Source organism: Monodon monoceros, unplaced genomic scaffold (genome assembly GCF_005190385.1).
Source record: "Monodon monoceros isolate NGI ecotype Baffin Bay Population unplaced genomic scaffold, NGI_Narwhal_1 Super_Scaffold_5, whole genome shotgun sequence".
NCBI classification, from domain to species: Eukaryota; Metazoa; Chordata; class Mammalia; order Artiodactyla; family Monodontidae; genus Monodon; species Monodon monoceros.
In genome coordinates this window covers 95,421,432-95,448,569 of record NW_021703782.1, presented here as the reverse complement: position 1 = coordinate 95,448,569, position 27,138 = coordinate 95,421,432, and the positions used below count along the sequence as shown (strand labels likewise).

At 47.4% G+C, this 27,138-nt stretch overlaps 1 protein-coding gene across 1 annotated transcript in view; it reads right to left on the bottom strand.

The window, feature by feature from the left end:
- The window catches only part of PAPPA (pappalysin 1), a 253,443-nt gene that overhangs the window by 225,800 nt on the left and 505 nt on the right, over positions 1 to 27,138 (bottom strand). The window contains exon 2 of the mRNA XM_029203474.1: positions 26,994 to 27,136. Coding sequence (XP_029059307.1) covers positions 26,994 to 27,136 — 143 coding nt within the window. The remainder of the gene's footprint in view (positions 1 to 26,993; positions 27,137 to 27,138) is intronic.

The window sequence follows — 27,138 nt, the reverse complement described above, 5'->3', positions numbered from 1 at the left end:
CCCCCCCCCCCCCCCCCCCCCTCCAAAAATACTTCTGTAAGTTCAGCAGCGCCAACACAAGCAAGTGCAATTGAACTGCAAGCCAGGAGACTGCTTTCTGTGTCGTTCTTCTGCCTGGACCTAAAAGAAATGGACTGAGAATCAGTGGTCCTTTATTACCAGTGCTTCATCTGTTCTACCTGGCTTGTCGCACGTCACTGGGACCCAAGATTCGCCTGGGCCTGGTTGTCTATCTGGAGTTTGAGATGCCTTCCTGGCCTTGTCCTTCAGCAACTGAACCTCCATCACTGGCCTCCTTGCTTGTTGGTTTCTGACCCAGCTCTGTGCCAATGTCCGGGCTCTATACTGCAATGTTCTTCTTCATCTTTCCTTCGAGGTTGCCGTCACACGCCTGGCTGCCTGCCATCTTCTTTTCCATCTGTTATGGGCTGAAACGTGTCCCCGCCCCCACCCCGCCCGAAACTCATATGTCGGAAGTCTAGCCCCTAGTACCTCAGAATATGAACTGGTTTAGAGATAGGGTCTTCAGTGAGATAGGTTAAAATGAGGTCACTTAGGGTGGGCCCTAATCCATTATGACTGCTGTCCCTATAAGAGGAGGAAATTCAGATACAAGGGGAAGACAATATGAAGACATAGGATGGAGAAGATGGGCATCTACAAGCCAAGGACAGAGGCCTCAGAAGAATCCAACCCTGCAGGCACTTTGATGTCAGACTCCTAGCCTCTAGAATTGTGAGAGGATAAATCTCGGCTATTTAAGCCGCCCACTGTGTGGTGCTTTGTTATGGTAACCTTAGCGAACTATAATACGACCATTCAACAAGTTTTTTAAGCTCTCCCATTGAAATTTCTCTAAAATCTTTCACTGCCTCATGCCCAGTTCAGAATCCTTCTTGGTTACAACACATTGCCTCAACTTAACTCGATTCCTATTGCGAGCAGGGCAAAGTGTATTAGGAGGATACAAAAATGGGTGGTGTCGTCACCACACAGGAAACTTTTCTCACAAGAGAGGGATGCTTCTGTATTCCAGCTTGAATGTGCACTTCTGAAGCCCCTGCCGTGTGCTGAGCATGTACATAGCTGCTTCTGGGCCAAGGTGTCTTACATAACCCTCACAGCACCTTGTATAATAGGTGCTGTTTACAGATGAGAAAACTGAGACTCAGAGGGGTCTGGTCACCTGTCCAAGGTCACACAGCACTAAGTGGTAGGAAAGACTGAAATTCAAGACTCCTGATTTCAAGTTCAGTTCCCCCACAGATGAGCAGGACCTCAGCTATGGGGACCTCGCCGTGCACTGGCATTTACATTGCATAAGGTATTATAAGGAACCTAGAGATGATGTAAAGTATACAGGAGGATGTGTGTAGAGTATATGCAAATGCTATGCCATTTTATATAAGGGACTTGAGCATCTGCAGACTTTGGTATCTGTGGTGGGTCTTGGAACCAATCCACTGTGGATACCAAGGGACAACTGTAATGATAATAATATAACAAGAATTTGCTAAACGCCTTTAGGTAGCAGTCTCTCTGCTAAGCACAGACAGCCCATTTAGTGCTCACAATAAACCGGTGAAGTGGGCTTTACTGATATTCTTTTGACAGAGAAAGAAACAGGTGCAGAGAAGCTAAGTGATTTCCCTCCAAGGATCCCAGCTAGAGAGCACTGGATCACAGGCAGGCTGACTCTAAAGCCAGAGCTCTCTTCCAGCATGCTTTCCTTCAATGGGAAAAACTCTTAGCCCACGGTCAAGGTTCTTGTGTTCCAGCTCTGCCACTTCACTGCTGTGGGTCGACGGGCAAGAAGCAACCCCCCCTCCCAGGGCACCGTCAAACCCTGCCTGTGAAATAGGAGGGTTGCATCAGATGGCCCCAAAGGTCCCTTCCATCTCAGACTCCCTGTGACTCTGAGATCGCAAGTCCTTCAGACGTCCCAGCCTTGGTTCCTACTGAGGGAGATGTAAGGTAATGGACGAGCAGGGAGGAGGCAAAGGAAGGCCATTTCAGGCCCTCCAACTTACGGGTGTCCACTAGCTATGGAACATCAGCCAGGGGGATACGAGCAGAGGTGAGAGGATGTGGGGATGAAAGGGGGGAATTTAGGTCAACAATCTGGTTTCTTTCAGGAGGCTAAAAAAATTAAAAGCTAAAGGTTGGAGCTGGTCCTTTTTTTGTTTGGTTTCATTTTGTTTTCCCTTCCATGATTTAATGCTGGTATCAAAGCCACAGAGAAATGCTTGAGAGAGCAATCCTATGGAAAGCTTTTATCTGTCTAGAGGAGGGTGATTAAAACAGACAGATTTGGGTTAAGTACACCCATGGCCCCCGCACTTGGTTCAGTTGTGGGGGGCGGGGGGGACCACCGAAACGACCCTGGAGGACTCGGCGGCACCAGACATTCAGAGGAGGGCTGCGACGTCACCGAGGCGGGCGCCTGAGGGGCTACCCCTCAGCATCCTCATCCCTCCAGGCCCACCTTGGCTCAAAGGACTGCTCTTAGGCTCAGTGGAAGGAGGGGGCTTGGAATAAATCATATCAACGCCTGGCTGGAGGCTTATCCACACTCTACTGAGTTCTGGACATCCCTGTCTCCTGGTGTGAGAGAGGCTGGAGCATCAAGAGTGACCCTTCGGAGCAATTCACAAGGTCAGGATTAGCTCAGGCGCCTCCTGTGCGTTGGCCGTGCAGGTGACTAGGTGGGGCCACATTTGCCTTTGCAGGTCCAGGAGGAACAGCATGACCAGCAACCACGGTAGCATCCGTGTCTGCTCTCTGCCTGTGTTCTTTTTTCTTCCCTGCTGGGAACCATTACCTGAAAACCCCCTGACACTCACTTTTCTACTAGCTGTGTGACCTTGGATGAGCTCATTCAGCTCTCTGAGCCTGTTTTCCCATGTGTATTCCAGGGATTAAAAAGTCTTATCCTATATACTTCAAAGGTCTTTTCTGAGAGAGAAAGGAGATAAATGTACGCATACTTCCTTGTAAACTATTTAAGGCCATTCAGATGTAAGGCAAGGTTAACAAGAATATGTCTAAGGGTTCCTAAAAATCCATTTGCTGTATTAATACACAGACTTATATAATGTGCCTGGGATGGCAAAGTGTTCTGAAGGGCTCAAGGTGCCCCTGTGTTTCCCTCTGGATCTTTCCTCGCCAGTCGGCCTCCTTTGCTCACATGGAATCAGGCTCTGTGTAAACAGAATGGTCAGCGTTTTAGAGACCAATGAATGTACATTCAAATGCTGGCTCTGCCATTCGCTAGCTGTGTGACTTGGGAAAGTCAAGGCATCTCTCCTTGTATTAGTCTTCTCATCTGCAAAATGGGGATGATACTACCTACCTCTGCTGGTTGTAGGGGTAACTAATGAGATAATGAATGTACCCAGACTTGGCACGTGGGCTCTGGCAACATACCAAGCATTAAGCACTGCACTGTGGAGTCCCCAGCTCTGCTGCTTGTTAGCTATGCAGCCGCGGGCAGAACCCCTTCACCTCCCTGATAACAGCAGTACTTAAGGCATAGTGACATTTTAAGGATTTAGTACGAGAATACAAATACTCATTTGCATAGCACATGACAAATGTTAGCTACACTTTTTTAATTGGTATTAATAATAAACGGCTGTTCCTTTTCCTCAGAATCGGGAACATATTTTCCCCCCCTTCTTCTGTGCTGTTAAACGTTACCCTTTCCGACACTGTCCTCTGGAATACAGACCTGTTCATCGCTCTCTGTTTCACGCAATGTCATCGAAATTGGTGCATATCAACTTAAAAAAAGGAAGTGGGTGGAGGAGAGGGAGAAAAAGACAAAGAAGAAAGAGGAGGAGGTGGGGGTAGAGGATGAAGAGGACAGAAAGACAGGAGGATGAGGAAGAGTCACGCGTTTTCATCTGTTCACCCTCGAAAGTTACTGTCGCACGAAATCAGCCCCTGGTGGACTCAGTGGTGCTGACGTTGGAGCTGCCCTGGAGAAAAGTGCCTACCTTCGGTCTTTTCAGTGATTTGAGGACCTCCAAGCTCTCCCTGCTCACTCACCAACCCTACGAGGCAATGGCACTGCTTCCCAGAAGACTGTCAAGACCGAAGCCTCCTGCCACCCTCACACCTCGCAGCAGCCCCAAGCCCTTACTCTTCGCATTCATGGAATCAGGCATAGTCGGGACTGGAGGTTCCCTTAAAAGTCATTACATGACCTTTACCACCCAACTTCCTGCTTGAATCACCTGTACATCTCTACAAGTGACTGTGCATATTTCCAGAATCAGAGAACTTCTGATCACCTGAAGAAGGCCTTTGCACCTTTGGGCATTTCTCAGTGCTCACCTAGCGTGAGCCAAAATCAGCTCCCTTTCCTTTCCACCCAGTGGTGCAGGATCTGGATTGCAGGAACCCACAGAGTTATTCAGTACCCTTGACCCCAAGAGAGCCTAGAGGTGTCTGAGGCTTTCCATCGTGCAATCCTTGGCTCTTCTTTTCCATAAATCAAAATCCCCGAGTCCTGCCTGATTTATTAATCTATCCATTCACCGATTCTTTCAACACATATTCACCGGGCATCCACTGTATCAAGCCCTTGGCTAGACATTCGAGGCACTGAGCTATACTCTCTGGTGAGAGACCTGCTGTTCCCTAATGCTAATGCCAGTCCTTCTGTTGAGGCAACGTAGATACAATAAGAGCTGATACTATGCCATTAGGGAGACCTATTATTACCACACCTGCTTCTTTACATTATCCCTAGGATCATTACTCTGATTTGTTCTAATGCCACTCCAAGCCACATGAACCTACCGAGAAATAAACAGAGCCACCACTGATGATGTGCCATGTTCAAAGCCAAGGACTTTAATGTGCGTCATCTCATTGGATTATTATAACTACTCTATGAGATAAGTTCTCTTGGTCCCATTTTATGGGTGAGGAAACTGAGACTCAGAGTTGCATGGACTGGGCAAAGGTCATTTGACTTGCAGTAACACAAATAGCATTAGAACCCAGCTCTCTGACTCCAAAGCCAGATGCTTAACCAATGTCTTATGTTGTGTATCGGTAAGCATAAGCAGAAATTGTTTCTTAATTAAATATTTATTTCCTCATACAGTCAATGTCTTAATCTTCTCCATATCAATTATACACTCTGCCAATTATAACAATACAGGAAGCATTCTTGACACTCTTTGGGGTTTTAAAGTGTACAAAGGATCTTAATTATTTCATTTGCTTCTCCCAGAACTAAGAAACTGTGATTCTTCTCACACAAGTGGGGCAAGTGAGGCTCTGAGAGGGTAAAGAGTACATATCTGTTTACCACTCTGAATCTAGAGCTTTCACAGGGTGCTTAGGACATTAGTCTTCAATAGACATTTGTTGAATGGATGAATGAGTGAGTGAATGAACCAATTAATGAACAAATGAAATATATGCCAAGACTTGTGAAGAAACCCAATTTGAAGATTTTGAGGTTCGGACCCATCTTTATAATACTGGAATAACAGTCCTGACTTGGAGGCAGGATAGGCATCCTTGTGACACTGGGTAAGCCCCTCTACTTCCTGGCCCTCAAATTTTCCATCCATCTAACAGGAGGTTGGCATGGGTGGGCATTAGGTTGGCTGTGTAAAATGCTAAAAAGAACAACGAGAAGTCAGGAAAGGGGACTTCCCTGGTGGTTCAGTGGTAAAGAATCCACCTTCCAATGCAGGGGACGCGTGTTCCATCCCTGCTCGGGGAACTAAGATCCCACACGCGGTGGGGCAACTAAGCCCGCGCGCCACAACTACTGAGCCTCAACTAGAGAGCGTCAACTAGAGAGCCTGCGTGCGGCCAACTACAGAGCCCACGTGCCCTGGAACCCACGCGTCACAACTAGAGGGAAGCCCGCGCCACAACGAAAGATCCCGGCATGCCGCAACTAAGACCCGATGCACCCCCAAAAATAAAAAGTATAAAACAAAAGTCACGAAAGCCGTTTGCCATATGACTAAGCTGTGTGGCCTGAGTCAAGTCGTGCTTTCTCTGGCCTCCTTTTCTCATCTGTGAAAGAAGACTGTGGTGAAATCACTTCCAGGGCTTTTCTTAAACACAGGGAAAAGAGTTCTAAATCGGGAGTGATGAGACATGAACACTTGTCCTGATTTGCCACTAAGGTACTGTCGATCTTGGGCAAATTCCTTTCATTCAGGCTGGGATCATGACTTTCATGGGCCCTGGGGACTTTTTCCTTCCTCTCTAAATATACATAATTATATTTTATGATTGTATCGGTATCAAGATATATATAATCAAGAGGGTGGATTCATTATTACATATATATTATTATTATATTAGCTTTTTTCTTCTGATTTTAAAAGAAATTTAGCCATTTTTATGGGCCCCTTGAAAGTACTGTGGCCCTCAGGCACTGTGCCAACTGCAGCTAATGGATGAGTTGGCCTTGGGTCCATCTCTACAAAAGATGGGTCTGCATCTACAGAATAGCATCGGAAGAGGTATAGAGCACCTGCAGCCAATCCAAGGAGCTCAAAGGGATGGGGAAGGTTCCCACGTGGGAGATGTAAATTTCGTAAGTGACAGAGGCCCACAGCAAGTTATGTAAAAAACGCACCCCAGACAGTATGGGTTGAGCTCTGGAAACAAAAGCTCCTCTCTGGGGCGAGCCTGCCATCACCTCATCCGGCCACCCTGTCACGGGTGAGCCTTTCAGGGAGAGAGATGGCGAAGGGAGATAAGGAAGGGACGCAGCCAGACAGGCAGATCCCTGCTTTGCCGGGCTGGTGCCATCCGGAATTACTCTCCAAAGCAGGGAGGGCAAGGACAGCTGATGTTTGCTAAGGACTTGCTGCGTGCCAGGCTCTGTGCTTAGCTCTTTGCGTGGAGTAGCTCAGGTGCCCTTCACAGTCATCCGAGCAGGGAGGTATTGTCATCTCCATTTTACAGATGAGAAAAATGGTACTCAGAGAAGCCCAACTAACTTGCCCGAGCCCGAGGAACTCACTGGCTAATGACAGAGATGGGATTCAAACCCAGGCAATTAGCCTCAAGGGTTCACACACTTAAGTTCTGAATTATGCTGCCCAGCCGGGGAAAACTGACTACATGAGGACGAGAAGGAGTTTTTAATTATAAATAAAGAAAGCATAATCGAGTAAGTTCTAGTAGAGGTATAAGCCAAAGAGCTCAGCGGAGGGGACACTTGAATCAGACAAGGAGGCTCCGGGAAGTTTTCTTGGACGAGTGACACAAGAACTGAGCTTGCACAAGGAACAGGAATTTGGTGGCGGCGGGGAGGAGGCTGGGCAAAGACCCTCTAACAGAAGACGAAGGATGAGCAAAGGCAAGAGCTGTGAAGTCACCGGAAGATGACTCTGGAGATGAAGAAGACATCTGCTTTTGATGGAACTGAGGGTGCACATAAAGGGAAATGGGATAGCGAGGGGCGTCTAAGGCTCGATTGTAAAGGGCTGCGAATGCCATGCCAAGAGATATGAAGTTTATTCCATAGACAATAGGGAATCATTAGTGAGTTTTGAGAAAGAGAGTCCATGGGGGTAGGGATCATTAGCTAGGGATTTCATGATGCTCTTATCGATAGGGCCACAGAGCTGAAAGAACGAGGACTCCTATCTCAGGACTCCCTGTCCAGTGCTCATTGGCAATCTGGAGCCATTCAGCCTTAAAGACTTACCACGAAAAGCATGGAATGTAAGCAAAATTTTGAAAAGAAGGCTGATAGACTTTTCAGACAGGAATTTTCTATTGTTTTGATATCTGCTAGAAAATCATAAATTATGACTCAAAGGAGCTCTTTAAAACTCCAGATGGATAAATTGTATTTAGATGCTGCCTGGGACTTCAGAATTTAAATTTTATTCCGCTAGGTGGAGAATGACCTAGCTCAGCCTTAAGCTTGGTCTCTAATTGACCTTGATGAAATATCATCTACCTTCCGGGGCTTGGTTCCCTCATCTGCTCAACTAGGAGAGAGTGGAGAGTGAATCTCTAAGTTCTTCTCCACCTCTGATAGCCTATCACATAAACTCTTGAGGTGCAGGTATTCTATCTCCTGTGAATTCATACTCTGAGTGCTTAGCCTGGGACCTGACACAAGGTAGAGCCAATAAACAATTGTTGAATGCATGGAATGAACTGAGCTTTTAATTCAAGACTCCTGTGGAATCTTCAGGGGATTTTAAATAGAAAGTTTGGAATCGGTGACAATTTTTTTTAAACAGAAAACCGTAAAAACAAGCAGATCAATAACCCAGACAGGTTAGTATTTCCTCTCTGGCTGTAAAAGATGTTGAGGAACTGAAAGACTCTGGAATAGAGAAAAGACTGATGGTGAGGAGGCCCAGGGCCCTGCAAGGTCAAGGGGGAAACTAAATGTGATAAAGCATGGAGGTGGGAAAAGTGTTCTAAGAACACCAGATAATTCTGTTTAATCAGAAGAGTCCATGTAAGACAACTGTTCTCAACCAGTGAATATGTGGTGATGTTTCTGCAGACATTTTTGATCACCACAGCTGGGGGTGGCGGGGAGTCGCTTCTGCATCTAGTGGGTAGAGGCCAGGGATGCTGCTAAACATCTTACGATGTACAGGACAAACTCCCACAACAAAGAATAATCCATTCCAAAATGTCACCTGTGCTGAGGTTGAGGACCCCCGACATAAGGAACTAGGAAATGTTATGGTAGGAAACAATGTCTGAGGAGGAAGTTCAATGTGAGGCTAAGGAATTCTGACCTGATCTGGAGAGGTTTGTGGAGGAATGGTTAGAATCTGGATTCTGGGGACTAATTCTACCCAGTACTTGCTGTGTGACCTTCGGCAAGTCACTTAACTTTCCCATATCTCAGTTCTCTTATATGGAAAACTGGGATTATAATAGTATCTATATCAAAGGGTCCTTGTCAGGACTAAAGAGTTAATACATGCAAACTCCTCAGAACAGTGTCTGGCACACATTACGTGCTAAATATGTTAGCTATTATCATTACCATGTGTAGGTAATAGGGAGCTATAGTCGACTCAAGTTCGAGAGAGTAACAAAAGAATTGCTTCAGTTGCTGATAATCCTAGAAAAATTACCTAGAGCTGTATGATCGTCATGTGACTATTATATCCACCCAATTAATAATCCTTCTTCAATCAGCTTCTGCTTCAGATGACACGGCAGGCTGGATGTGTGTGGGTCTGCCTTGCTGTTCTCAAGCCACTCCCTGTCGGGGCTCTGTTTTCCAAATATCCATGAGGCCCAAACCAGCATCCAACTGCCTCTGCAGTCCAGGATCCTCACGGTTTTAATGAATAAGTGGAAGGAGACAGAGGAAGCCAGACATGAAGACAGATGGAAAGATGGAAAGGCAGGAAGCCTTCCACAAAAGCTGCTGCCAGGGATATACCCTGTTCACAGGGATTCCAAGGACAGAGTTGGGGGCGTGTTTTAGAGGTTTGTCTGAGCTACCGATACTGTTCTCTGGGAGCCCTTGTTTGTAAACAGATATTTCTGCTGACGCTGGGCTTTGTAAGGGCGGACAGAGTTGGGTGAGGGGGAGAGCGTTAGAGAAAAAGGCAGGTTGTGTCCGCGAGCCTTAGACCATGTGTTTGTTGTTGAGAATACAAAGACCTCACTGTATTAAATGAAAATGCTTGTTTTACAAGGCGAGTGGGAATATGATAGGTACATGTCGAATGCTTCGGAAACTGAAACAACCCCATGCCACGAGGGCTTCCTGCTACATCATGCATCCAGGGGCACACGCGGATCATGAAGGCTCAGAATCACTATACCAGGGCTTTGGGGTTTGTGGGCAAAGAGAGTCCCAGGAGCTAGGTGACGGTTAGCCCCCTTTTCTGCTCCCTTTATAAAGCCTGTCCTTTCCCAAGGAGCCCTGCCTCTATTGCACATTCTCTATTGGTTTCCCACTACATGCTGACCCAAGGGTAGAATCTGTTATTGATCTAAAATATTAGTGTTGATAAAGAAGCCTCCAGGAGTCTAGACCCAGACTCGGAGCGCTACTGGAAATACTTATAATTATGTAACTAAGCAGGCATAGCTAATTTTTCTCAAAGCAGTTTTCAGCTTCCGAAGTGAGGTTTTCAAAATGTACTCTAGTAGAAGTGAAGGGTGCAATGGAGGTTTCTCAGATTTTTTTCAAGGACTCACAGTGGCAGAAGAATAAGAATTGGAGTCTCCGAACTCTTGCCCTAGCCCTAGCATAGAGCCTGGTAATAGAAGGTTACATGGGTGGAAGGGTAGATTGGTGAGGGCATGGGTTGATGGAGAGATCAAAGTATGGAGGAGGTAAAGAGGGAGAGAGGGAGGGAGGGAGGGAGGGAGAGAAGGACGAAGGGAAAGGGAAGGAAGCGAGGGAGGGAAGAAGGGTAGGTGGGTGGATGGTTGGATGATGATTGGATGGATGGACGAGTAGATGGATATTTGGATTCACAGATTCATGGGTAAAATTCACAGTGAATAATTATGATCAGGACCACCTAAGGCCACATTTGAAGTGAACTTGCCTGGTTTAAAACTCAGAGAAACTCAGAGACCAGAGTTTGAATAAACAAAGTTGTAGATTATATTTCTAAGGAATAAACTACTCCTCAGAGGGAAAAAAAGTCCCCAATTCTATTTACTCCAGCAAGGGTACAGATGAAGGAAAGTGCAATTCCTCAGTCTGATATGACAACTCCACATCAACATTCTCATTTTCACAGATCTCCTAGAATGTTCAGATTTTAGAGCTGGGACCAGGCTTCAGGAAATGACCTCATATGCCCCCTTCTTTTAGGCATTTAAGTCATCATTTGGGGGCCATAGACCCCTTTTAGAAAGTGATGAAAACTTTCGACCCTCTCCCCAGAAAACTGTGCAGAGCCTCAAATTTTTACAGAAAATGTCTTGGGTTTACAGATCTCTTCAAGTCCTCCTAGAACAAAGTGCAAGGAACCCCCCACCTCCTCTATTGATCTCAAATATTAGTGCTATTCAGGTGTTGTACTTGGTAATGATACTAGTAAGGAAATGGTAATGATATCAACCAAAACACTAAGTCATAACTAAAGTAATAATATCAACAATCAATTCACAGCACAATAGTGGTATAATTGAGATTCTACTCTTGGTCTCATGCCATTCATTTTCCACACAGAGGTCAGAGTGATCTTTGGAAAACATACACCAGATCCTGTAACTTCCTTGTTTGAAACTCTGATAACTGCCTAGTTCATCTAGATTATAATCCACGTTCTATGACCTGGGCTGCCTTTAGCTCCAGACACACATGACTCCCAATGGCTTGAATATCTGCTCCTTCAACATCCTGAGCTTGTCCTGCCTCATGGTCCATGTGTTAGCTCTTCCGGCTCGCTCTCTCTCTCCCTCCCCCCCCCCCCCCGTCTCGCTCGCGCTCTCTCTCTCTCTCCCTCTCTCTCTGGAACTCTGGAACTCTAGAACTCTGGAACTCTCTTCACTTGTCTTTTCATATGGCTTGTTCCTCCCCATCTGTCGTTCAAGCTTCAGCTTGGTCACCTACAGCGATGTTCTTCAACTCCAGTCATTCTCCATAGCACCCACTTCTATCACTTGTCACTATTAATATACAAGCCCTTACAATCGTTTTCCTGTTTACTGGCTTTCTCTCCTCGCAAGAACAGAAAGTCCATGAGGGCAGGGACCTGCTCTGTCTTGCTCAGGGCTGCAACTCTAAGAGTACTGGGCACATACTACATATTTGTCGACTCTATGGAGACACATAGAGTTTTTTTTTAATTTTTTTTGGAAGCCTTGGGGTGGTCTAATCTCTTCCACTCTTTGGACTTTAGACTTCCCAGCTGTAAAAAGGATATTTTGGGCCCTATCCAACTATAGGATTCAATGATCTGAAATCTTTGTGACCAAGTTCAAGAGAGCTGGGCCCAAATTCCAGGACAATATGGCAGAACAGAAGGAATGGTCTCTGTCCGGAATCTGGAATGGAACTTGGGATCATTTCCTTGCCTCCTCTGGAAATCAGATTCTCTCCATCTGTGAACTGAGCAGACAGGACCAGATGCATTGCAAATTTAAAGCATCTATTCATCCAGAAGTTCACTCAAAGATCTGCTGAACCCCAGCAATGTGCCAGGCCCCGGGAAGGTGCACTGAGCATGGCAGACGTGATTCTCGCCATCACTCTGCTTTCATATCCTCTGGGAGGTCTCCAAGGCACAGGTGAGGGATGCAGGAACAGCATGGGCACATCCCACACAATTGCACCTGGTTCTTTAGCAGCTCTCTCCAGGGATGGGATTGGAGAAGCTGAGAGGAAACCATGGGGAAAAGGACTTAAAACCAACAGAATGGTACACTGGCTGGCTCAGCAGGAAGAAGGGAGGCTCAGGAATAGGGAAAGGTGGGAAGAATATATACAGGTAACAGGTCAGCTCAGAGAAACCAGAGCCACATCGAACGGCTAATATCATTCATAACATATTTGTCCACATTGCTTGGTCCTTCCTAAGGCGCATATCATTCCTCAACGCACCTTTCCTTCACAGCACCCACTTTCAATCACACTCTTTTCTCCCTTATTGGGAGCCATCTCCAATTCATTTAACAAAGTTTACCAAGCACCACTGGCATGGCTGGTACTGTGCGACAGGTAGGAATAAAGCAGGGATGAAGACAGAAATGGTCTCTGCTCCTAAGGAGCTTGGAGACAAGTGGAGAAAGACAGACATGTATGAAGGCCCCACAACAGAGTGATAAATGCAATAAGGGGTTGTTGGATTTGATGTGGGTGGTGACATTGAACTGTCCAATCATTTCCTAGTGTCATACTCCTAAAAGCTACTCTAAGTCAAGGTCCTCAGCTGAGACATGAATCAAAAAGTGTTTATTGTTCTACTTTGATTTGTGTCTCTACATTTAAAATGGCATGCATGGTATATCCACATGCAGGGCAAGGCACACACTACACGTACATGAACATGTTCATTGTTTGTGAACAATTCTCCAACCGTTCCAGGTGGAAGGGATCTCTTATGCCTCTGAAATCTCAGAGCACATTATAGCCCCCATAATAAACAAGGGTGTGCAACAACACAGTTTTTCTGCCTCTGTGCTCTTCCAGGACTCTATTAATTGCTTAGTTATAGCGGTTACCATGTCATGTATCTGTTTACCAGTCTGCTTCTGCCACTAGGACTGGGAGTTCCTCAAGGGATGGAACTGTGCCCCATTCTCCTTTTTAATCCCCATTTCCTTGCTTGATGTGTAATACACAAAGACATAAAGATCGCTCAATAATTATCTATCAAATAGATGGATAGATGGATGGATGGATGGATAAATGGGTGGGTGCAAGGAAGGAAGGAAGGAAAGAAGGGAGGTCTACCTCTCTAAATAAACTGCCATTTACCACTGAACTTCACAGAATGCCTAGGACAGAGGTTTGTCACATAAGAAATACTTAAGAAAAGTTAATAAACAGCTGTACGACATTTTCTAATAAGCTCGCTGCTGTGAACCCACAGATGTAACCATAATCCAACACTGTAGAGGAAAACAAACTGGTCCAGTGGAAAAAGCACTGATTTGGGAGTCAAGAGATCTGAATTCTACTTTCAATTTTGCTACCGGTTTGCTGCTTCACCTTACTCAACTCAACTTAGCTTAATTTAACAAGTTAACTTGCCTGGATCTCAGTTTCTCCATCTATAAACTGAGCAGATTTTAAAAAGCAAACTAATGTCTTGGGAAAGGGATGAACAAGATACCATATTTGTTTCTAGCAGATCAGCTCTAATCAGCCCAGTGGGGCTGTTCTGTAAAGGGGTCATCCTGAGAGCTTACCACTGGCTCTACAGAGGCCTAATCGGCTCCAATGAGAGCACATCACAAATCAGCCTCGTTAACTCCAGAGTCATTCGTCTGCTCAGAACCCCATAGTTCATGCAGCACGATAACCTGCATAGGTCCCACACTGGTTCAGAATGTATCAGGTCCATCCTCAAAGGGTGACAGTGTATTTCCTTTGAGAATATTTGGGGGAATATGCCCCAGGCTTTGATTCCCGAAAGAGGAATCCAGAAATGTTTTTGGCAGAGAGAATCTTTGAAAGTGTATTATCTCCTGGTAGACTGGGAAATGCTCTGGTGGACACAAAGGGTCTGTTTGCTCAAAAGTCATTGGCAAATAAAATATATTCTGCACAACAAAGAGATTTCTTAGCCAATCTCTTTAAAGTCTTATAATGTTCATTCCAATTTTTCTTCCATGTCTCTCTCCCTCCATTCCTTCCCTTTTTGTTCTACAACCTCTAGATGTTTGCATTAGCCACTGGGGGTACCATCACCCATCCATCCAACCATCCATCTATCCATTCATCATTCACTCCGATTTTCATCCTCTGATGGAACGTTTACTGAACAGCTACTGTATTCTAAGCAATGTACTAGGCCCTGTGAATAGAGATAAAATTAAACCGGCCTTTTCTTGAACCCCAGCTCCACCATCCTTAAGCTGTGAGGCCTACAGCAAGTTATGTCACTTTCTAAACCGAATTCAACGGGTCCAGAGTGTAGCACTCAGCACAGTGCCAGAACATAGTAAGTGCTCATTGTACGCTAGCTGCTTTTATTACTCTTATTACTGCTGAGAATGCGTGCTCTCCCCCCAAAGGTACATAAACAGCGGACGGAGGATTCCAGATCCCGAGGTCACCACAAGGTCTCACAAGATCAAGGGAAGCAGAGGGGAAGAAGGCCCGCTGATCAGAAAGGAGGGAAATGGATGAAAACGCAGGCAACAGATATGACTGCTAGGACACTTGAGCCCTGAAAAGCACCCGATAAGGGGAGAGGGGTGAAATCTGAGAGGAGAGCAAAGCTTGGGATTATGTGCTGCAGTTCACACACAAAACAAATGCTTTGCAAACAGGCGAAGGGCTGAGAGGGCAAGACCCAGGCTAAAACGTGGCTTGGATTAGAAAGGCCAAAATGTGAGTTGAGAAGGCATTTAAATACACCCCCCCCCCCCCCCCCGTCTGGAAGGCCGGATATCTTTTCCCTTCTGACTGCTCTGCTCAAGGGGAAATGGAATTAACCACTGTGTAACGTTTTTGAGTGTGACGCACGGGCCAGGTCATGTGCTTTGGGTTACGTAATGCAACATGCCCAAGCTCTTTCTCCCAGAATCATTAGAAATTTAGCTGGTTCTCTCATCCAGTCATGCATTCATTAAACAAAAATACCTATAGTTCCTTTATAAGCCAGGCACTTGGCTAGGCAGTGGAGAAGTGGAGAGGACCCCAAATATGCAGAGAATGAAATGTGATAAAGAATTCCAGGTGTTTCGATAAACGTGTGCAGAAGGTATAGCAGAGATAGATGGATAAGGGACGGGGGGAACCAGTTATACTTGGCGAAGAGTCAGAAAGGGCTTCCCACAAGAGGGGAACATTGAGCAGAATCCTACAGAGGCTTAAGTGTCCTGCAAAATGGTGCCTGGGGATTTAGGAGGTATGTTATATAATGAAAATGATGGGAAAAAAGCCTAAGGCGTCTATCTGGTGGAACTGTAGATAATTCCAGCGCTACTGAAAGGCCTATAGCTACAGGCAGTAGAGTCAGATTTGCATTTTAGAAAGATTTGACTGTGGGAAGTTGAAGGATGTGTAGGAGCTGAGGCTCAGAGAAGTGGGCATATACAATATTAAGGAAATAGTCAAAGCAAGAGATGAAGAGGGCCTAAGCTAAGAAGGGGGAAGGTTGGCTATAAAAATGTTAAGAAGACAGGATAGACAGGAATTGATGACTGAATAAACATGGTGGGAGATATATCTAGAGCAGATGACACTAGATGAGGATGGAAGAAATTTCGGAGGAAAGACAATTTCATTTCGGATATGTTGAGTCTGAAGTGCAGGCTGACATTTCCAGTAGACAGCTGGATCTATAAGTCCAGAGTCCAGCAGAGTCTGGAGATAAATGATGATCAGAGAGATGGTACTTATTCCACGGAAAAGCAGGCCAAGTCAGGAAAGAAGCAGACCTTGCCCTGGCCAAAGACTCAGAAGACAGAGGATCTTACCCAGCAAGGTCACTGGTGTGGACAAGTCACTTCTTCACCACCCCTTGGTTTCTCATCTTTGAAATAAATGGTTTAGATTCTGACTCTCACACACCTTGGTTTTTTGGACTTACATGAATGTTGCTTCACCAAACAGAGTACAGGATATATTCCCTTCTTACGATTTCTGTGTGCTCTGCACCTCCTAGGGCAAGGCCACCTTGTTCCTGACTGGCCTGCTATCTTACCTCTCTCTGTACGCTCATCAGCCTTTGTAGCTGAACGATCTCCAATCTCATGGGGGGAAATAACCCCCTCTTTACAAACACATCTGGTTATATTCTGCTCAGCCACATGTCATGTTTATAGAGCAAAAAGAATTAAGAAGAGATGGATGTGGGACAGATATAGGGAGAGGTTCTTGATTACAAAGCTGATAGGTACAGGTTAGACCGCCAGTTTCTTGAAGGCAAAAGATTAGATCAGGGATCTGCAATTAGTCATATGCTCCCCCTACCCAGATACTCATATCCCAAGCTGTGACCCCCCCCACCCCACCTCCTAGAGTTTCTGTCTCTGTTCCCTTCAAATGGACTGGAACCTGGGACCTTCTCAGGTTCTGCAAAACTGAAACAGGGTCGCCTCTCCTACTCTTGCAGGTTCTATGGACCCTGGGTTTGTGACAAATGATACTGGAAAACATTTTCTTTCTCTTGTTGGAAGAAAAATCTGGGGATGACAGTGCTAGGGATTCCCAGAAGTAAAATAGGCAAACAGATGGCTACAGACTCAGAGTTTTAGTATTTTAATCACGAAGTGATGTGATTAAAATGGTAAGCATGACTAAAAGGCCAGTGGCTTACACCAGAGTCCAGGAACTTGCCTGGAACGGCTTCAATAGAGTAAGAAATGATGAAATTTGAGTAACCATTAGCCAAGACGTGATCACTGGGAAGGTCACTTAGTGAGTTTCTAAAAAACATTGATGGCAGCTCTTATTAGCAATATTATTAACGAGATGGCTTCCAGCTCTCGGGAAGTACCAATATTCCCTACATAATGTCTTCAGTCACTCTTTGACTGAAATTCTACCCATTGGTACGGAAGCTTTTTTTTTTTTTTTTTTTTTTTTTGCAGTACGCGGGCCTCTCACTGTTGTGGCCTCTCCCGTTGCGGAGCAACAGGCTCCGGACGCGCAGGCTCAGGGGCCATGGCTCACGGGCCTAGCCGCTCTGCGGCATGTGGGATCTTCCCCGACCAGGGCAGAAACCCCTGTCCCCTGCATCGGCAGGCGGACTCAACCATTGCGCCACCAGGGAAGCCCTGGATAGGAAGCTTTCTGAGGAGACATTAAAGAATATATGCCCATGGAAGAGCAACATTCTAGGTTGGTATCAGTCAATGATACCTTAGTAAGATGGGATACCATGTCCTTTTTCAAGAATGAGTGTAGCTGAGGGAGAGGAAGCAGGAAGTGTGTGGGCACTTGGTCCCTGAGGGGCACAGGCACCACCGAGCGGAAGAAGCTGCACTCAAAAAGGAAGAGCACCGGAGCTACTGCGAACATTGAGGATCTGTCTTAGGACAGTCCTGATGGGGATTATAGAATCTCAGGGAATCTCTGCTAGATGCGTCTCAGGGACAAAGACAGATAAACTCCTCCTTACTCCCACTGTTCAGATGAGGAAAATTGGCCCAAGAAGGAAGATAAGTTGCACAAAGTCACACAGCAAGCTACGGACTAAACTGGCCTGGGCCTGACACCCCCCACCCCCGCACTGTTCCTCCTTGGCACCCCGAGTCCTCCTCCAGCCAGCCCCGGGTCTGCGCCGAGGCCTCTGCTGCAATGCCCCTTCTCATCGCTGCCTCCCTGACCACCCTATTTATTTATGTATTTATTTATTTATTTTGTGGTACGCGGGCCTCTCACTGCTGTGGCCTCTCCCGTTGCGGAGCACAGGCTCCGGACGCGCAGGCTCAGCGGCCATGGCTCACGGGCCTAGCCGCTCCTCGGCATGTGGGATCCTCCCAGACCGGGGCACAAACCCGTATCCCCTGCATCGGCAGGTGGACTCTCGACCACTGTGCCACCAGGGAAGCCCCTGACCACCTTATTTAAATTTTCCTCATCCTACAACCCAACCCCACACAGCTCCCTTTTCTACTTTATTTTTCTTCATAAACATTCACCTGACATTACGCGATCTATTCGCTTACTCATGTATCTTCTGTCTCCTCCTTAACCCCCCACTCCAGAATATAAACTCCCTGAGGTCAGAGATACTTTCTTCTGTTCCTTGCTCTGTACTGAGGACCTAAAACTGTACCTGGCACATAGCAGAAACTCACCAAATACTTGTTGAATGCCTGGGCAGGGATGGACAAATTTTACTTTGTCCTTTGTTTCGAATCTGTATTTCTTAGATTCTCTACAGTGAACACACATTGCTTTTGTAATAGGAAACAATGAAATGTTTATTCTGTTTGCCTTTCATTTTAGTTTTTGTTTTACATTAAGATGATAGGAGTAAGCCTCTCCTGAGTGGTGAGGGAGGGAAAGGCAATTCCTGGCTCTGCTAAAGGAGATAAACATGTCTAATTTATAGAGTTATTGAGAGAATTAGAAGATAATGTGTAGTGAGGCCGGACACATAAAGCCAATATGAGTTAACGTTTACTGGGTGCTTACCCATCGTCTAGATTCCATTACTAAGCGGTTTCCACATGGAGGCCCAGTTAATCTTCAAAATAACCCTATGAAGTAGATGCCAGTGTCATCCGCATTTTACAGGGGGGCAAAAGTGAAGCTTGGCGATATTAAGTAACTTGCCCAGGGTCATACAACTGGCAGGTGGGAGAATCAGGAAATCAAACACAGGCACTCTGACTCTTGAGTTCTACCATCAATCACTACAAAATACTTCCTCGGTAAACATATGCTCCTTTCCCCTGTTGCCTGAGCGTGTCAATTCTTTCTGAGATCAGTCAACTGCAGCTCACCAACCCCCATGCCCCCACCAGGCTTCACAGGGTTCTAGAAGGCTTCCAGGGCAATGGGAGATGCAAAGAAATAAGGAGCCAGAAAAGTGAGAAATAGGGGTATGTGGAAATGTGAGTGCGTGTGTGTGTGTGTGTGTGTGTGTGTGTGTGTGCCTGTGCGTGTCAATGGTCACAGTGTGTTTTGGATTGTCACAATGATTAGGAGATCCTAGGCGATTCTTATGCACAAAACCAAGGATGTGAAATGCTTCACAGTGTGCGGAAGGGTTCCACACAGCAAGGAATGCCCTCACTCAAAAACTTCTTATTGCACTGCAAGGCTCCACTTGTCCCTCCTACATGCCCCTCCTAAGGCTCCCATCCTTCCTTTCCTTCCCCTCAAGCTCTCCCAGGATGGTCAGTCACCTGAGTTTGCAGTTGTGCAGAGAGAAGGGCAGAGGGAGCTCCTAGTGTCAGAAGCCTGGACTGCAGGCTGACTCTCAGTTATTCTCTGTGTGACCTTGGGAGAGTCCCTAACCCGCTCCAAGTTGCAGAAATGCGTTTGGAAACCTATCAGCTCACAGAACACGCAGGGATCTAAGACTTCAGCTCCTCCTGTGGCTCTCAAACTCTTTTAAACTTTTTATGATGGAATTCTTCAAGCACACACAGAGGGACAGACAAAAAAGTATTGACGCCTGTCGTTTCTGTCACCTGGTTTCAACAATCGTCAGTCTGCCAATCTTCCTTCATCTACCACTCTTCTTCCCAACATCCTATTTTTTTTTCTGGAACACTTTAAACAAACAAAATAGACATAACGTCATTTTACCCATAAATACATCAGTACACATCTCTAACAGATTAGGATCTTTAAAAATATATAATCACAATACTGTTATGATGCCTAACAAAGTTAACAATGTCAGCCCAGGTCCATTCAAACTCTATCACTGAGACACTTGCACGTTCCTTCAAAAGAAATCTGGAAGAAGCACACAGTTTAGGCAGAGTAGGTGAAGGGAAGATGCGGGGAGACAGAGTACTCCCCTTCAGCCTCTCCCCAGGGCATTCCTAAGATTGTGGCGCACAGTTTGAAAGCCCCTATTCCACTGCTACCCCTCAGTGTGCACCCTGAGAACACTGAGGCACAGAGAGGAGCAGTTAAGTTGTCAAGGTCACACAGCAAGTAAGGCAGACCTGTTAAGTTCCAACATCAAAGGACTCCAGTGAGGTCACGCTAATTCGATCACTGTTTATCATTTGCAGTGTGAATAATGATAATAAAGGTGCCTTTCCAGGAATGACCTTGATTGTACAAACCCCTCACACCTCTCACTTTCTGGGTCCTCCAACCACTGTCGACCTATGGACTGGGCTCTGATCTTGGCTTAGAGCTTTTCCTGTCATCGTCTCACCTGGTTCCCGTGACAACCCGCAAGATACGGATGTTGAATGTAACCACACCTGAAACTCTCTCCCCAGAGGCCCCAGGTCACACAGCTCACGGGAGACCAAGCCAGGACTTGAGCCCAGAGCTCCTAGGTCCCAGTTCCAGGTTTTCAAAGAAGCCAAGGGGCCAAGACCCACAAGTCAGCTCTGAGTTGAGCATTTCCAGTAAATGCATCAAGGCATGAAGGAGAGTCCTCAGTGCAGCAAGGAAAAAGATAAGAGACACTGAGGGAAAGGAAATTAAATTCCAGAGAAAGGGCAGCAGGTGAGGGGAGAAGCAGGCACCCGCTAGGTTCCTAAGTCCTGGGCGATAGGTAGATGAGGAACAAGCCGCTTGTATACGGGGTCCTCCTACCTGGGGTCCTTGGGGATCATCTCGCATCCTCATCTAAGACACCTTGCGGCCAGTGCTGGTTTCACAGTGATCTCAAGGTGAGGGGGTTTGAAATAATAGGAACAGTTGGCTGCCTTCCGAAGGACGGGCCCAGGGCAAAGTGGGGAATGCCTCACGGCTGGGCTTCCCTCCTTCCTTTACACTCCTTATTCCTGCTCAGAAGAAAACTCCCCTCTCAAGCACAGTGAGACATCCATTTGAAATCAGATGCATGGAACTCCATGTGTTACCCCCTTCTAGGACTGCCTGCACTTTAAAGGAGGCACCAGAAGGAGAGGGTGTAGCTTCACATATAGGACCAGCTATGGAAAAATGGAATGTCAGTGCCACCCCCCACCCCCTGCCCCCCTGCTCCTAGGCATTTAGGGCCAGCAGGGGAATTGGGAATGGAATAAAGGTCCTTTCTGGTGTCTGGCCACTCGCAATTGGGACAGCTAAAGTTCTCTCAAAGCTCTGCCGCCAACCAGCTGGATAAGCAGGAAATGCCACTCCCCTCCTCGGGCCTCAGTTTCTCCACCTGCAGAGCAGGGAGACCTCAGACTGGATCAGTGATTCTCCCCACTGGTGGCCCTTCCACATTACCTGAGAAGGCTTTGAAAAACACCAGTGCCCAGGCCAACCCCAGACCCACGACATCAGAATCCCTGGGATGCAGCCTGGGCGTCAGGATGTTGAAAACGCTGATGATTCTCGGGGCTCTGAGGGACGGGAGCTACTGGACGAAACAATCTCCCAGGCTACCTTGAGAGGGGCAGTTTGTGAATACAGTTTAGTGCTCAGCCCCTTCGTGACACTGGTCCTCAGTTTCCCTGTTGTACCATGAGCTGCCTGATTCAGTCCATTCCCAGCTGACCACGCAAATCCCGTGTTCCTGAGCCCCGCACCTCTGAGCCTCAAGTTTGCCTTCCTGTGTAGAGGGACGAGGGCAATGCAGCCTCCATTACCCCATCTGTCCACGTGAATGGCTGACCGGGGGAGCGTGAAGTAGGAGGGCATCTGGGGAAGGAGCAAGAGGCATGTGACAACACAACTGTGACCTGGACCCCACTGTGACCACTGTCTGGCTTCTGTTCCTCAGGGTGCATTCTCCCTCTGGGTGCTAACTGGTTTTCCTATTCATTGTTCCAGTGGTTTTGGACCTCCTCTGGCTCTTATCACCAAGGGGTCATCCAAGTAGGTCAAAGAAGAGGAAATCAAAGTTCAAGGAAGGGATTTGAAGGGGTCCAACTGTTCCCCAAGATACACTGTCTACTCTAGATAGATTGCCCAGCAACTTAAGAGGGAAAGCCCTAACAATGCACAAACAGGTCCTACTTTCTGAAGGCCAAGCTGGCATATTGGGAAAGGGAAGGTGGTTACTTACTGGATCCAACTACCACTGACTGAATCCCTAATATGAGCTGGCTCTGTGTCAGGTACTTTCTGCCTGTTTTTTCCACTTCAGTGTCCTGATATCATTATGCCCATTTTACAGAGGAGGAAAGCAAGGGCTAGAGAGATAAAGTGACGTGACTCAAATCACACAGCAAGTCATTGGCAACAGAAATTCCAAGCCCAGTCTGCCTGATAATTTGACGTGAAAAGAAACACAGATCTGCTAGGTCAAACCCAGAGCTCCAAGTGAGACTTGGATTCATGTTTTATCCCCTTTAATCTGTAGGCGTATGGTCAGCACAAAGAGATGCAGGAAAGAGTGGCGACATTCTGCAGCAGGTCTAAAGAAGGGAATGGGGGTCATTCCTTCTCTCTCCAAAAAGACTGCTGAAGAAGAAACAGGCACTTAAGGCTCGAGTTCATATCCGGGCTCTGTCCACTGCAAGAGCCCGTGGGGCTTTGGACTAAGTCGCTTCAACTTTCCGAGACTTTGTTTCCTCATTTGGAAAACAGAGGTAACAACGTCCACCTTCCAGGGCGGTTGTGAGGATGAAACTCGCAGACACAAGGCAAGCGCAGTACCCGGCACCTCGGAGGCACCCAGGAAGAGTTGCTTTCCTTCCTGCCTTTAAGTGTCCTCAGTCCATAAAGCCAAGGCTGAGGTCATTGGAAAATCATGTCCAATAATAAGATCACAGTTTATTGAGTACTTACTATCCACTAAGTCCAGTTCTAAGCACTTTCCACGTATGAGCTCATGTAATGCGTCAGGTACCCGTGCTACGCCCACTTTGCAGATGAAGAAGCTGACGCCCAGAGGAATCAGTTAACTTTCCCAAGGTCACACAGCCAGTTAGGGGCAGAGGTAGATTCACGCAGAGGCAACCCAGCTACTAAAACTGGCTTCTCACCCCATGGCAATATCCTAGACCCCAGGCGCCACTATGAATGTTGTGGGGAGAACCATGTTAATACATGAACTTCTTGAAATCTAGCCTTCCCTGTTACAGTTCTGAAGTTGGGGAAATGCAGGCACTCTTTTTGGGGGGTTGGTTGGGTTGCGGGAAGTAGGGGCCGCAGAAGAGAGGAAATAAAAACTCTCTTCTGAGTAGTCGCTGAACTCAACAGTCCAACATTTAGAACAAAAGAGAAAAGCACGGAAAGCGGAGGTGCTGGAGGGGATTCAGGTAAATCCCTTTCTCCTTCTGAGCAGGGATTCTGGATCACTGAGGGGTGGGGGTGGGAGGAGGGCAGCGCTTGTGGGGTCCACATTTCACTTATCTAACAGGTCAGGAGACACTTTAACAAGATTAACTGCTACTCAGGGGCCTCCGCTCCATGGAGCAGCAAATTGACTCTATTGTTTTCTTTTTCGTCCTCTTTTCTCTTTCTGTCAAACTGGAGGGGTACGGTGGGGGAGGGCAGTTGGGGATGAGGGGCAAGGGTCTGGATCCTGCCTGGTAAAAGGCGAAGGGATGTGTCGGGAAGCCCCCCCGCCCCCAGACTTGAAAGGGAGCCCAAATTGCCGAGCACCGAGGCTGAGGGCTGTGCTGGGTGGTGGGTCTGTGAGGGGTCGGAGGTGACAGGGTTTCTCAGACACATTCTCTCAGCAGTGTAGCGGGTACGGTCTGGAAGTGAGGATGCCCAGGATCAAATCCTAGCTCCTGGCATTGGGGAGCTGTGTCATCCAGCACACATCCTTCCCCTCTCCACGTCTCTGTCTCCCTGTTCGGCCAAAGAGAGAAGAACTGGCCTGGGTAACCTCCAAGGACCCTCTTCACAATAGCCTTAAAGGACTCTCCAACCCTCAGACCATCCATCGCTGGTGGGCTCTTCAACCCTCAGACTCCTGCACACAGGCACTTTCTCACTTTAGCTTTGTTTTTGCATGCATAAGCCTTCCCAGTTTTATTTGTTAATATATATATATATATATATATATATATATATATATATATGTATTTATATATATTTCTCTCCTTCCCTTTTGGAAAAAATAAAAGGCATGTTTTCTGAGCTTCAGAAGCAAACTGCTCCTTCACTGCTTCCCTCTGCCTCTCCGAGCGCCTGTCTGAACTGGTGTCAGTGAAGTTTGAACCGGGGCAGAAATAGCATCCCAGGCGGATCTGGGAGCATAGCCCGCCTACCAGGAGCGGCAAGGCCTGCCTCTGCCAGACGACAAACCCGGTTAACAGCACCATAAAATTAGACCTTTACGAAACCCAACTGAATCCTGCAGACAAGAGTGATGTAAGGCAGCCTGGCCTGACAGCAAGGCAGCAACCCTCTGCCTGAAATAGCAGCGCGGTCCCTGCTGAGAGATGCCTGCTCTCTCAAGACAGGTGACCAGGGATTCCTACGAAAGTGGTGACGCCCAGCCAGAGAGAGCCAGCAGAGGTCAGGCAGCAAACTGGGCACCCGAGGTCGCAGCGGGAGGACACGGTTTGGCACCGGCATCCAAACTGCCCACCTCGGCCCGGCCTCTCCTAGCCTGAACTTACACGAAGGAAGGAGCTGAAAAAGTGCTTCTGCAAAGAACCTCTGTTTGTTTGCTTTTTAATTCAAGGAGAAGCAGGTTCTTTTTAGTCCAACAGTCTGTACCGTGTGGAGGATACGCAGAATGAGTCTTTTCTGGCTCAAGGCCAGGTGTTTACACACCGCAAATCTGGCTCAGACTCAACTAGGGGAGGGAAAAAAAAAAATCCACCAGAATCCTCAGGAGAAAAGCTCTGAGCTTTCTGGTGCTACACGGCAGCAGTGACTTTTTTTTTTTTTTTTCCTCATTTTGAGAGGAATGTTACTTCCACACATAAAATGGACCAGGCATTTTATACAAGCAATAATAACCTAACGTCCCCCATCCAATTAAAGGATTTTACTGCACTATCTTTGTGTGAGACAGCGAATGAGTCCTCAAAAGAGCGTGTGTGAAGAGAGGCTCCTTGTCTGAATTACAGACATTTATAAAGCAGGCTCCTGTGGAATCCCAGGTGCTATATTTTTTTTTTTGAAAAAATGCATTTACTACCTTTTCATTGATGATACCTATATAACCCTGCACTCTCCCCTCTGGAGGAGAAGCCTTCCAAATCACTGGTATGGCAGGTAGAGACTAGGAAAAATCAGATCTACTTATTTAAAAAAAAAACCCTCCAATCTGCAGGCTCTGTGTTTTTCCTATGTTCCGAAAGAGAAGTAAACATACCACAGCCCTGAATTATAATCATCATTATTATTATTATGAATAACATCTCCCCTCTACTCTACATTATAACCCCCTCTGGCTGACTAGGGCTTGAGGGCTAAAAGTGAATAAGCTCAGTTTCCCTCTCCTTCCTGGGGTGGGGGGGGGCGGGTAAAAAAAAAAAAAGAAAGAAAAGGAAAAAAGAAGCATGTGATGACGTCAGGTATGGGGGAAAGTCACTTTCTAGCTCTCGGCTTGGTGGCGGGAGAGTGGGAGCTTTGGGGGCATATTCTTGGTATAGCAGCAGAGTTTGGGTCCCCTAAATGGACTTGATGTAAATAGGACAGCGTTAGCGCAACGGTTGAGAAAGTCCACGCCAAAACAGAAAGAAGCGGACTGCCGGAAGAACTCAGAGCTTTCCCTTCTAAGAAAGTGTGTGTAAGGGGGTGGGATCGCAAAACGCCTCCACACGTTTCCTGGCTGCAGCGAAAGGGGAACCCCTACTCTCACTTTGAGACGTCCTAGGACATGGCAAGACTGTTTGTGCAGGAAGGGAATCTCCCAGCCAGAAGAGGCAAAACTTTCCTTCTCTCCTCCAGCGCCGCCCCCCTCCGCCCCCCAGTTTTATTAAAGGCATTGCCACAGATTCATTAGGAGGGGGGAAAAATGGATGTTGGTGCATTTCTAAGGTTTGCAACCCTCCCAAAGTGTCCGGTTTCACTACGGGCTGTGCTGTAGAACGGTGTGTGTGTGTGTGTTGGGCGGGTGGGTGGGTGTGTGTGTGAGGAGGGAGAACTCAAATTCATTACGGGCTCGTAAAAGTCCCAAATGAGAAAAGCGCCCCGTTTTCTCAGCCTAGTCGGGGGAGGACTGGCGGGGTGTGCCTGAGGAAAGTCTCACCCCAGCCCCGAGTGACAGGCTTTGAAAGCAAGGACATGGGATGGCAGTATGTGTGCGCGTGTCTGTGTGTGCCTGGGGTAAGGGGGTGAATCCCAGAGGCAGGCAGCAACCACACAGCAACTTTGGGGGCACTTTGAGGACTTCTAAGTCCTGGCCATCACAACAACCTTGTCCTTGTAGGCTTTCAGGGTAACGGGGCCAAGTAAAGGGGGAGGGTCACCTCCATTAAAAACCCAAAGAAATCAACGGTCCCCTAGCCACTTTTCGCATGCATCCCAACTGGGTCATTCCTCCATCCCAAACGGAGACAGTACCTCTGACCATCCAAAACACGGTTCACGCGCACGAGGCTCCCCGGAGACCAGCCCTCACCAACTGCGGGTCTCCAGGAGGCCGGGAGCGCTCCCTGCGCTCTTCCAGCGGGGCTAGGCGGAGACGCCTTCCGAGTGCGCCCATTCCGCAGATGGGGCAAAGTGAGGCTCGCAGCTCGCCCCGGAGCCGCCGCGCCGCGGGCACAGCGGCTCCCGCACAGACACACCCGCCAGCCCCCAACGATCCCGCCACCAGCGCCCAAGCACCCGCGCGCCCCTGGGGCCGCAGGGCCGGTGCGGCGCCCGCCTGGGCGCCCTCGCCTACCTGTGATCACCGCCGGAGAGCTCTGGCCCCCCTCCGCTCGCAGCCACACTTGCAGCGTGAACGCGTCCCGGGGCAGCTCGAGGTCGGCCCGCAGGCGCAGCTGCTCGCCTCGCCCGCTGAAATAGAGCGCCCGGCTCGGCGGGCT